At 26.6% G+C, this 13,246-nt stretch overlaps 3 protein-coding genes across 5 annotated transcripts; 2 read left to right on the top strand and 1 right to left on the bottom strand.

Moving 5' to 3' along the window:
- The first annotated feature begins 2 nt into the window (after window positions 1-2).
- On the top strand, window positions 3-4,361 carry LOC124946786 (carnosine N-methyltransferase). 3 transcript variants are annotated; one of them, XR_007100178.1, is made up of 8 exons: window positions 3-434; window positions 1,067-1,292; window positions 1,509-1,666; window positions 1,894-2,034; window positions 2,137-2,299; window positions 2,375-2,608; window positions 2,715-3,001; window positions 3,354-4,361. XR_007100178.1 is itself a non-coding variant. In XM_047488014.1 (7 exons), exons 1-7 carry the CDS (start codon window positions 328-330, stop codon window positions 2,880-2,882), a joined length of 1,197 nt encoding a protein of 398 aa, XP_047343970.1. In that variant the 5' UTR covers window positions 3-327; the 3' UTR covers window positions 2,883-4,361. The 3 variants fall into 3 exon arrangements, 2 of the variants coding, with proteins under 2 accessions (XP_047343970.1, XP_047343986.1); XM_047488014.1 differs by having other exon boundaries at window positions 2,715-4,361; XM_047488030.1 differs by having other exon boundaries at window positions 21-434; window positions 1,067-1,274; window positions 2,715-4,361.
- A 136-nt stretch (window positions 4,362-4,497) lies between these two features.
- LOC124946792 (protein KTI12 homolog) lies at window positions 4,498-6,158 on the bottom strand. Its single transcript, XM_047488044.1, has 5 exons — window positions 5,517-6,158; window positions 5,157-5,418; window positions 4,959-5,097; window positions 4,810-4,872; window positions 4,498-4,710 (listed from the first exon to the last, which is right to left on the bottom strand). The coding sequence occupies exons 1-5, from the start codon at window positions 5,677-5,679 to the stop codon at window positions 4,513-4,515; spliced, it is 825 nt and encodes a 274-aa protein (XP_047344000.1). The 5' UTR covers window positions 5,680-6,158; the 3' UTR covers window positions 4,498-4,512.
- Window positions 6,159-8,611: 2,453 nt separating this feature from the next.
- LOC124949287 (probable chitinase 2) lies at window positions 8,612-12,064 on the top strand. The gene is made up of 8 exons (XM_047494107.1): window positions 8,612-8,778; window positions 9,784-9,984; window positions 10,150-10,315; window positions 10,418-10,514; window positions 10,780-10,980; window positions 11,127-11,321; window positions 11,403-11,525; window positions 11,750-12,064. The coding sequence occupies exons 1-8, from the start codon at window positions 8,709-8,711 to the stop codon at window positions 12,011-12,013; spliced, it is 1,317 nt and encodes a 438-aa protein (XP_047350063.1). The 5' UTR covers window positions 8,612-8,708; the 3' UTR covers window positions 12,014-12,064.
- The last annotated feature ends 1,182 nt before the right edge of the window (window positions 12,065-13,246 follow it).

Here is a 13,246-nt window from a genome sequence, read left to right as displayed (position 1 = left end):
GTTCGATCGATAGGTTATGTAATTTATTTCATGAAAATTTCAATTATATCTTGATAATGGTTAATAATTTGTAAGAGAAAATTTTCTTAGCCTAACTAAGATCGTCTGATTTAACGAGAATTTGACGATGCTTTTGTCATAGTGACAATAGTATATTATTGGCACGGGCACGGTTTGTCGTCGCGCATGAAATCGGTGCAGCCTTAAAACTAATCTCGCTGCCGTCTTGGAAACTCGGTGTAACGCTTGTACCGAGGAAGCCGCCACCGAACATCGTGTTAAAAGGCTAATTAGGAAAAAGTAGGGCCTACGTGTGCGAGTATAAAAATGGAATCGATGCACAATGCATATCCGAAAAAAGTTCACGATTCGTACGAGGATGAAGAGGAGAGGAAACATTTTCAACGTATTGTTTCAGCGTTCAGGCACTATAAGTGAGTAGGCTCCTTCGAAAGAGCAACCAATGTTCCTTTTCATTTGTGATCTTTGCTTTGATGATTTAACCTTATTTCTATTACCTTCATTTTTTTTTTCTTATATGACCACGATTAATTGAATGATTTTCGTTCTTCAGCGTGTATGATATTCTATGTTAAATACTATCTTCTTGCGTTGTTTAACCTTTAATAGATAAGTATTAGTCTAACAAGAGCTTTCATACTGTATTAATTCTTCTCTTGTTATATATTAAACTCATACTCGTACGCAAGTTATGTCATCAGTGTTTATGGATCAACGTTGTTATTCCAATAAAAGTACAATGGCTCGAGTATTATCTTGTCAGGTTCATAAGTTCATTAGCTATTAAATACAATTTCGTACTGGTTATTAATACTTATATCCTTCGTTCGATAAACATTTACGTGATTGTATATATATATATATATATATATATATATATATATATATATATATACACTATATATATACACACTATATATATATATATATATATATATATATATATATATATATATATTACATACACGTGTGTACACACATACGCATACAACAATATCAAAGTAAAATAGAAAATATGTTTAGAAAACAAAATGTTTTTATATAGATCTCACTCCCTGCAGAGAGTTAAGAAGACAGAATCTTATCTATTATCCTTACCGGTGCATCATCAGAAACTATTATCCAAATATAAAGAGCATCTTCAAGAAGTCAAGAGATGTATTGAATATAACAACGATATAATAAGACTCATCATAAAGGATGTAGCTCATATTTTTGAAAATGTGAGCCCAGCTAGTGCACAAAATGACAGTGTAAGAAAACTTTACCTGGTTTGTGGCATGTTTGATTTATTTTGTATGATATGTGTAGTGTTATGTATAATATACTAAAATTAACAGTTAAAAATGTTAAAATACTCTTCACTTTTCATTATTATAGAATATAATCCATAACTGCACTCTTGAAATATAAAATTAATTTATAAAACATATCACTAATAAGCTTATTTTCACAAAGATATATTCTATAGGTAGGTCTGATTGCAGACACAAAACACCCGACCTGTATTGGCTGACCAAGAAAAAGTACAAGCTACTATTAAACAATTAGTTCGCGACTGGAGCTTGGAAGGAACTGAAGAACGTAAAGCTTGCTATCAGCCTATCATAGATGAAATAACAAATCAATTTCCATTAGATAAATGGTACGAATATTTTGTCTACTTTATTTCAATATGTTAACACATATTGGTAGATTTTATCTTAATAATGTCATAATATTTAAGAATACAAGCAATCTATGATCAAGCTTTCAGATTCCACTTAAAGTTACAATTATCGTGTACAAAATCTAGATATCATTATTTGCAAAACCTCTGTGTCCTAGCTAAACATAGTTCAGAAAAATATGAAATGATAGGTAAATTTCCAGTACTCCATCACAAGTGCAAATTCTAGTACCTGGTGCAGGATTGGGTCGTCTTGCGTATGAAATTGCAAGGCGTGGTTATACTTGCCAAGGGAACGAATTTTCTCTCTTTATGCTCTTTGCATCACATTTCGTATTAAATAAGTGAGTATTGTAATAAATTTATTCTTATCACGATAAGTTAAATAAGAAAAACAAATGATAACATGATGATAATAATAATAACGATGAAAATGAACATTATAGATGCAGAGGTATAAATTCATATCAAGTACATCCATGGGTACATCAATATATGAACAATTTAAAACCAGAACATCAAACACAAGCTGTTTTCTTCCCTGACGTAAATCCCAGTGATCTTCCAGAAAATGCACAATTTTCTATGACAGCAGGAGATTTCTTAGAGGTAATGTTCTTTTATATTACTTAAAGAATAATACTTATTTAATATTAAATAAATTAAAAGAAATATAAATTATAGGTTTATACAGAAGATGACCATTGGGATTGTGTTGCTACGTGTTTCTTTATAGATTGTGCAAATAATGTAGTACAATTTATAGAAACCATCTATAAAATTTTAAAACCAGGAGGAGTATGGATAAATCTTGGTCCATTGCTGTATCATTTTAGTGACATGCCTATGGAAGATTCAATAGAACCAAGTTATGATGCAGTTCGTGATGTTATACAAGGTTTCGGTTTTCATCTTGAGGTAATTATTATTATTATTTTTTTTTTTTTTTTTTTTTTTTTTTTTTTTTTAATAGAAGATATACATGTAATATCAACTATATCTATACATGTTTACTATTGTTTAGAAAGAAGAAACACACATGAAAACACGCTATGCGCAAAATGTGAATAGTATGTTACAATGCGAGTATAATAGTGTGTATTTTGTATGTCGGAAACCTAAAAGACATATTAATATATTGGGTCATCAAAATGGTGCTGAAAGCAATGGCATACAAGAACAAGAAAATTAAATATTGACAAATCTAACATGTTTTACTCATGAGGAAAATTGGTGGAATTGTACAAGGACTAAAGTACTCCAATTTATACCGAGCAAATTCAAAGACAACCATAACATATTTTATTTCTGGTATTGTAAAACAATTTCTGTGATTCAAAAGCTTATTTGGATACAAATAAGTGTTATTTCTATATTCCCTGAAAACAAAATTTTTGACATATACAAGTTCCTTTCGTAGTACCAAACTAAATAATTAATAACTTCATAAATCAGTAACTTTTAGTAACAATTTGACAATTTCCCTAATGAGTCTTACATTTGTGATCTAGCATAATAATTAACGTTTATTTGTTTCCATCATGTACCAATAGCTATGACAATGTAATATATGACCATTTCCTCTTCTGCTCTCTCCTGCTGTTTAGTTGGGAATATTTCGATTACTAACGTTAGTGATAATGCTAATGACATATCTTTACAGGTGCTAACGAAGCCTTATTTAGTTTTTTCTTTATCCTTGGTCATTTTTCAAATAATGAAGACAAGTTAAAAATCAAATTTATTAAAAGAACAGACAAAGTTTCATCGGAGAAGAAACTACAGCTTATGAATATGTATTATTTTTCCATATTATCATTAGTTCCTTTCAAAAATATTGTAAAAAGCATGTATAGAAAATGATATATAAATGATCACTGAAAGTTTTTACTTCGTTATATGTGTTATTCTCTTCAGATATATAATTTTGTAATGGCAAATATGGAAGTAAATACTTTTCAAGCGTTTCTTTTTGTATCTTTCTATTATAAGAATATTAACCAAAATTTTCTAACTACCAACACATTCAACCTTCATAAAATATAATGCAATTATCCGTCGTGTTATTTTTAATAAATTTAAAAAATACAATGAGAGATAACATATCTAATATATATTATATTTCATCATGAGGAAAAATGCGAATTTCAATATTATAAATCTGACTTTGCTTAAGCTTTACATCGATCTTCTGCAGCAGTGCCTTTCGGATATTTTTATTGTATAATTATAATTCTTTGTTTTAATAATACTTATTTTTTCCTAAAGATTAAATAAAGAAATCTAAAATAAATATAAATCGTGAATATAAGAAATAAGACTGTTATAAAGTATGTAAAAAGAAATGAATATAATGAACATGTATTGCTAAGTTCAATACAAAATTACAAATCTATATTTATTGTTATTAAAATAATTATAAAATTTCTTCCATTATTCTTCCTTATTGCATGCTTATAGTTTCACATATTTTGCACATAATTGAAGAATTACCCGAACATAACCGTCGATTTTAAGTCGACTTCATATTTGTTTTACTATTTTTAAGATCTTAAAAAATCAGCAATAATAATTTGTTATATGGAATAAATGTAGATCAATTTAGATGTAAGTTAGTTTAGATTTAATAATGTAATTAATATAATTTTATATTAAAGTCTATTCTACATGATCATTTGTCAATATGTATCAACCTTTCATATAGCAGAAATTATCAATTTGGACCATAGAAATTACTATATACCTTTTTTTTAGATACATTTATAATATCTAATTAAATAGAAATATTTTAAGAACAGAAAATAACATTAACAGTTTTAAAATTATAAGCTTTTATTAAGATATTGTACAAATAGTAGAGCTATTTGATTAATATTAATTTGATGCATTTTGCTATATGTTAAAAATTGTCTTCGTAGTCTCATCATTTGAGGTGTATTACCTGTTTTTTGTACTGTTAAGCCATATTGAGGAATTTTTATATCATTTTCAATTCCTAATTGTTTTGCTGATAATATTGCCTATAAAGAGAAAATTATATATGTAATGAGAAAATATATATTATATACATAAAAATATTAAATATTAAATTGCTCACTTAAAAATGTCAATAAACTTACGTTAGTGATATCTTGCGTTATTCTATCCAGTTCATACAAATAATTTGTAGATGATAAAGGAGGCTATGACAAAATAATCATTAGTTATATGAATAATACAGAATTTGCAATAAATATAATTAAATTAATTGAATGTTAAAAATACTGACACATTGTGTGCTTTGATTTGGTTTAGGTGCTTTAACTTCATAAAGGGACTTATAAATATCATCAAATTTTAAATCATCTTCTGGCATCACTGCAAATAATGGAGCGTCCCATCGATTTTTATTATCTGGTGTTTCGTACCTATTATTTACATTTTTATTAGGTTTATAAAAATATATATTTTAATATTATCATTTTACCTCATTACAAGTCCATCAAATATTTCCCTGCTGTATTGTTCTGATACTGGTCTTTTTTCATTCCATAACCAAGCATGTTCAATAGGTATATCACAATGTATGGTGCATTGTGGTGTTTTATATAATTTTGACATACAATATATTTCATAGCGATATCCTTTAATATAATTGCTACCATCTATTATTAATACATCATTTGGATTTAATATTCTTTGTGCCATGGATTTTATATCACTCCTTATACATTTTTCATTTTTAGAATCTGAAACATGCATATGTACATATATATACATATTAATATATTTTTTCATAAAAAAAGTAAACTATCTTAAAAGTCAAAATGTTCTAATATTTACTAACCAGAATAAAATGAGTTTCTATCATAACCTGTTTTAGATATGAAATCAATTTCAGTAATAATATCTACACGTTTTTTCACTTCGTTTTCAAGATATTCCTTTAGTTGTAATGTTCTTGTAGTTTTACCACTACAAGGAATACCAGTTATTATAATAAGAGGCATTTTATCACAAGTAAATAAACTTTAAAATAACTTTATAAGTAACAATCAGTGAATCATTTTGTAACATATGATTCAACTACCATACTGCGCTGATCACGAACTTTTAAAGTCAAGAAATTCATAAATTTTTTAAATATTTACGACACATGGAAATATTGTAATTTTCCTTAATGTAAATTAAGAATCATAAATAAGATAAAATGGAATAAAATATTTTTAAAATATTTACTACTTGTAAATATATTTTATAACTTTAAGGCTATTCATTATCTATGATTCTATAATGGTTTACGCCAAAAATGAATAAAGGAGTAATTTTTGATTCATTATGATGAACATGATCTCATTTTAAAGATGAAGGTTTAAACACGAAAATGAGTTGCTCGAATATTTGAAAAAGCATAATTTTCTTTCAAGAATCATGTCAAAAAATTGTGCTTTTTGAGAATAATTTAAACATAAAAATAAGGCTTCCTTGCTTGGATAAGTAAACCGATGCACAAATGATCCATTGATGATAATCGATAAACCAGGAATCTAATTACAAACTGATGGTAAACAGGAATCTACTTAACCAATCATATGAAACAAGAATCTTTGTTATCGACTGATGCGAAACTAGGAATATTAGTTTTGCCAACGTGTTCTAACTGTCAGTAGGACAGGAATTTTTCGTTGTTTAATTGGAAAACAGGCATCTGTCTTTACTAACGATCGGAATAAAAAAGAATCGGTCGGTGACGAAGAAATATACTTTAAAACCTCAACTATGAACACTAAAGAAAGAATTTATTTATCGATTATCGATAAAGTAGAGATCTTTATTTATTAACTGATGGTAAAACCAGGGATATATTTATCATTGATCGGTTGCAAAGGAATTTACTTCATCAATCATTGGTAAAACTGAAATCTTCTTTTCGATATTTTACTTAGTTGGAAATATCTCAATACCATATAATTTCCTTCTTATGCTATAGTTTGTAGAGGCATATTACCTTTTCTTTGCTCCGGATTAAAATGCAAAGTGAAACCTAGAATTCTAATGCAACTTTAATATATTCCTAACATAACAAAAAAACTGATGATCTTCGCACATATAATGATTATTTTTTGAACGAATGATATAAATTCGCCGAAAGAATAAAACGAATATTAATTAGTATATTTAATGCTGAAAATCGATTATCTTATTATGTTAAAATTGATTGACTTATTTTATTGCCTGTTCAGAAAAAGTTCTGTACAGTGGTCTTCCTCGAAATCTACGGCAGAAAAAAGTTCGTACTCCCACTACTGATTTTTATATACACGAAATTCATATATACATCATTATATGATGTGTGTTTTGTTTCGTGGAGTAGACGATTGCCTGGTTGTCGTGTGCATATATTGATGATGCATAGATTTTCTGAATTTCAAACGCGTTTCAAAAAGAAGAAATGCGTTTCATGATTATATATACGCACTATTATTGTAATAATAATATATAATATAATAATATGGTAATGAGGACAATGATAAGAAGAAGTAGAAGAATATACTGATATTATATACATCATGTTTATATATGATGGTAATTTATAATAACAAAAGAAAAAAAATGGTCTTTCGTGCGAACTAATAAATAAATAAATTGTGTATTTATTATTATGACCAACTATTGATAGATACGTCTTACGTTTTAATCTATATTAAAATAGTATAATATTATTTTATATAATTATTTTTGATAAAACATTTGATAAAATCTTATTTTCTGTTGCAAATTTATATACTAGTTATTATATGTTTCAATTATATTTATTATCCTCTATGTATTTTTTACGAAACAAATACGTACCGATATCATTTCTAGCATGAATCATTACGAAACGCATACCCCCATCAAAAAACAATATAAAAGATATGAGAGATTGAAAAGTGCGAGTTCATAATCTACTAAATTACTTACTCTAACCCATACGAACCCGACTATTATTTATACGTGAGAGGAGTATAACTTTTATATTAAGCTATAAGAAATATACACCGATATAATAGGCGCAAAATAGTGAAGTGTTTAATTAAACTTGCGCTTATAGTTCGTATTTTTTCCGCATCTTTTCTTGAAGTCATACACACTTCAAGTGAAAGTTAATAAATAATCTTAACAAATACTTCTTTATTAATCTCTAGATAAATCTGACATATAATTTTTTCTTTCTTTTATCAGATGTACTACTATTTTTACTACATGCAACAATTTCTGTTATATATTAACTAGATTGCAGGATGAATGAAGTATAACCACACAAGATTATACACCAATAAAACAGGTGGCTAATGGAGATAGTATTTCTCTAGTGATAGTAATTCTCCGCATTTTGCTCATACCTGTCGCTGAAGTCGTATATGCTATAAATGAAACGTGGTGAACAGCCTTAGAGAGATGCTAATAGCCAATAAAATTATAGCAGCCATGATGTTTCGTCATTTACGCGGCAGATTAAAAGTCATTGTAATTATATTGTAAATCGAACATTATAATTTATAAATTTTCCATTTTGTTATTATGAGGATCATGACTTTTCTGATCTAATCGGATAAAAAATTATTCCTAAAATCATGAATAATCAAGCAAATCTATATTTTTTATTCATATGTATATTTTATATATGCATAAATATATACATTACTTGGAACATTTAATCGTAATTTTTATACAACAAAATATTATCTTGGAAAGAATTTAAAGATAAATATCAATATCAAATATATATTTAATCGATTTATATCGTAAATTGTTATGTATTTATAATTTATGTATTTTATTTTTCATACTATAATTTTTAAGTTATATTTTATTACAAAGCTGAAGTATGTTTTTATATTTAACGGTACAACAGGTTCTATCTTCATCCTTTTCTTCGATAGTTTATCTTTCACTTCTCTTTTAAAAGCAGTGCGGCATGAGGATCCGTAGGAGAAAGTCACAGTGAACGGGACAGTACTCGGCACTTGTGTGTAGTCTGAAATACTATACAACGATGAATCCGATGAGGAATCTGACGTCATGTCTTCTAATGCTATTATTTCTATACATTAATAGTATTCAAAGTAAGTTAAATAAAATACATAATATTTTTAAAAATATTTATCTTAGATTCTATCGAAAAAAATTTTTATCTTATTTTATTTGTTCATTTGTCTCCGTTCCTTTTCAAAAATTGTTTAATTGATATTCTTCGCTTTTTAATCTTCAATCTGGTATCTATGATTATTCCAATAAAACAATTTTATTTCGAAGAAAAGTCATTCATTTCGAAATAGAACATAACAATATGAAATTTTCGTTTTGAACGATATTAATATGAATTATTTTTAATGTAGAGAAAAAAATATGTCCTTCATCAACATTTTTATCACTTTCTTTTTTTCTTTCTTTTTCTCCAATCAAATATTTTTCTGATCGCGTTTATTTTCCAATAAACAATATTCAATTATATGTCACTGTCGAGAAATTTAAAGAGAAAGGTAAATAGTGTCGACATAAATTAATGAAAGTCCGAAACGTCGTTGACATTTTCCGTGTACCAATGAATAAGGTAAATCTGACATTTTAATAAGTTCTAAGTCGTTGTATTCAAATAGATATATTCTTTAAAGAACGTGATCGTTTGCCATATTAGTTATATGGATCACTTTTAATAAATTGAATTTAAAAAAAGTGCAGCTTGATATTTAATAAAATTATATATTTAATATTTTACGTGTAATAAAAAAAAAGACCTTACAATAAACAAGAATGATTTTGTATATTTTATTTGCGGCTATTCAGAAGAGAAGAAATTACAAAATGTGAAATATCATGATTTATATGATCATTATTATTATTATCATTTATTTATTATAATTATGTATATATTTATCATATGTATATAATAATAACAAATCATATAATGTTATTATTATAACACATTATACACGTAGATATCTATATATATAAAATTTGTCTTTGATAAAATATATAAGTATTAATAAAAATTCGTAAATATATAGAACTTATTTATAAAAATGTAATAAAAAATAATATAACTATATCATATTTTTTTCAATTCTTAGGCTACACAACGCCAACGCACGGAAAGGTCGTTGCCTGTTATGTCGCTACGTGGGCAAAGTATAGACCTTCGTATGGCAAATTTACATTGGATAATCTTAAACCAGAATATTGTACACATTTGATTTACGCTTTCGCGGGTTTGAATACGACTACTTGGGAAATACAAAGTCTTGATAGATGGAATGATATCGAGGAAGATGGTATTTATTTATTTGGAATAAAACACAATATACACACATACACATATATATATACATATATATATACATATATATACATATATATATAACTGAAAACATAAACATAATAATAACAACAATATGTAAAAATAAGTATAATAAATACAATAATATATATTTGTTCAGGAATTGGTAATTACAAAAAAATGACAGCTCTTCGTAATCAATATCCAAGATTAAAAGTTTCGATAGCTATCGGTGGTTGGAATGAAGGTAGTGGGAACTATTCTATTCTTGCTTCTGATAAAGAAAAGCGAAAAATCTTTGTCAACAGCGTTTTAGAATTTCTTAGGTATACAATTGATAATCCTTAGCTACATCTTTGTCATATCCTAATTTATATACTTATTTATATACTTATTTATATACCTATATGTATCATTTTTTTACGTAGAGAATACAAATTCGATGGCATCGATTTAGATTGGGAATTTCCTTCGCAGGGAGATGGTAAACCGGAGGATAAACAAAATTTCCTCTTACTCGTTAAAGTAAAATCTATTTTTTTCTGCAATAAGTATGCATAATTGACATATAATCGATAAATGCACGATCATAATTCATAAGTATTTTTAATTATAAATGAAAATATTCTTTTATCATTATATGATATACTAGTCTTTTATCTTTATATACTATACGTTAGAACAAATCAAAAATTTAACAAGATTTGATAAGATAACATAATATTGACCTATTATTATAAATGTTATTTCTGTCCTTTCAATATCATACGTTTTATTCTTTTCCTAATAGGATTTGAAACAAGGATTACCTAATTTTATAGTAACCTCAGCTATAAGCCCAAATAAGAAAATAATTGACGAAGGATATGACGTTCCGGAAATTTGCAAATACCTCGATTACATACACATTATGGCCTATGATTATCATGGTCCATGGGATTCAAAAATTTTTCCGAATGCTCCGTTATACAGTGATGATGATGCAAGCGTGGTGAGTTATTATTACTTCGTTATTATTTGTGAAAAATTTATCAACATTCAAATAAAGATTTATTTTGGTTAATAACACGACATTGATATTCATACTTTTAAATCAATTATTATCGGTATGAATATTTTTTCTTTTCATTTTTTAAGGATTTTACTGTCAGCTATTTACTAAAATTAGGAGCACCACCTGGAAAACTCATTCTGGGTTTACCTATGTACGGACGAACATATATTTCAACTGAAAACTTTACTTCAGATGAAATTCCTATTGGAGCACGGTTTGAATCAGAAGGTTTTAAAGGACCTTATACTGGTGTAAATGGAACTATGGGTTATAATGAAGTATGTATAATTGAATTCGTTTTAAATACAAGATTAATATTGCTTTTATATTTAAACAATTTGATATGTATTTTTGCATAGATCTGTACAGAACTGAAGAATACAAATTGGATGTCTGGATGGGATCTTTATAGTAAAACACTATACGCGGTGAATAAAAACCGAGTGATTATGTACGATGATCAGAAAAGTTTTAAAATGAAGGTAAATTTTAAACAATTTTAAATAATATTTATTTCATGCGTAAAATAAATTTTAATATTTATATATAATTATTTATATATATAATTATACATATATATATATATATATATAAATATTAAATAATAATATTTAATATATATATGTAATGATGAATATCGTGAATTAATTATATATACATATATTATAGTTAGAGATAAATTTAATAATCCCTGCGTGATTTCTAGGTATTATATGCCAATAAAATGAATTTAGGTGGCGTTATGATTTGGAGCATCGATACCGATGATTTTCACGGAAATTGCGGAATTAAATACATATTAATGAAATCTATCAATAGGGCTTTTAAAGATGATGAAACAAAAGGAGAAGATGAAACAAAAGGAGAAGATGAAAATAAAGGAAATGGAACAAGTAGAATATTTTCCTTGTACAATATATTAACAGTACTTTGTGCCATTGTTAGTATTTTTACTTTGACAAACATATAATTTAGAAGAATAGAAAAAAGAAGGAAAATAAATATTGTTTACTTATAGCTACTTAGATTGTTTCACGACTTTTGTCGTAAATAGTATTAGAATATGTATATTATTTGCTTGTATGTGTATGTATTATTTATAATACATATATATATATATATATATGTATAAATAAAGAAATAAAGAAATAAATATATATATATAAATGTATTATTTATAATATGTACAATAATTAAGGATTTTTCCTCTCACGAAATATCACTGAATGGCTGTCTGGTGGGAAAAAGAAAAAATATACAAAGGAATTTTTTAATGGATATGACACACGGGAAATTCCACACTACCTGCAACGTCACCACTCAATATGCGTAAATTCATTTGTACATCTGCAAAAAAAATTTACATACATATAGAAATAAAAATAACAGAAATGAAGTTATACACATATCAAAAAAGACACGTAATACACATGAATATAGATAAAAGTACACACTCTGTTTTACCGACAACTAAATCGGTAATAATAAAGTTCAACATAACCAACCGATTAATTGGTATTAATGGATTCTTGTCTAACCTATTACTAATCGGAAGAAGTAAATTCCTATTTTACCGGCAAATAGGTTGATAGTAATAAATTCCTTTTTCACCGGCTAATAGGTAGATAGTAATAAATTCCTATTTTACCGGCAAATAGGTTGATAGTAATAAATTCCTATTTTATCGATTATTTGTTCTGTAATAATTTTTTTATTGTTTTCTAAATATATAAATTATAATTATTGTTTTCTGATTAGTTGTTTGGTAGAAATTTTTTACCCAGAACGTTTTCTGGCATGCAAATACACCTTTGTAATTTATTCTTTCGATTTTTTTTACATTTTTTAAAGAATGTAATATACATATATATCTCATTATGTATCACTTGATCAAGATGATCCTACGTCTTTTGACCCTTACGTTAGTTTATTTGCAGATATTTGATTTTTTCCGGACCTTTTTCAGCTCCTTTTGAAACTATCGGCATTTTTCATTATATAAAAAACCCCTTTACTTGGTGAGACTTGGATACTGGATATTATTTTTAATATAATGTATATCATGTTTTGTATGATATGCATTCCATTGCAATATCAAGTCTAATGGCTATTAAAATAGAAATATTAAACTCGAAAAATAGTTTGTAATATTTGGGGATTCTCAAATATAAATTAATTTTATTAAATAAAAGATAGATTAAGT

Source organism: Vespa velutina, chromosome 1, assembly GCF_912470025.1.
Source record: "Vespa velutina chromosome 1, iVesVel2.1, whole genome shotgun sequence".
NCBI classification, from domain to species: Eukaryota; Metazoa; Arthropoda; class Insecta; order Hymenoptera; family Vespidae; genus Vespa; species Vespa velutina.
This window is presented reverse-complemented; position numbering and strand designations above follow the sequence as displayed.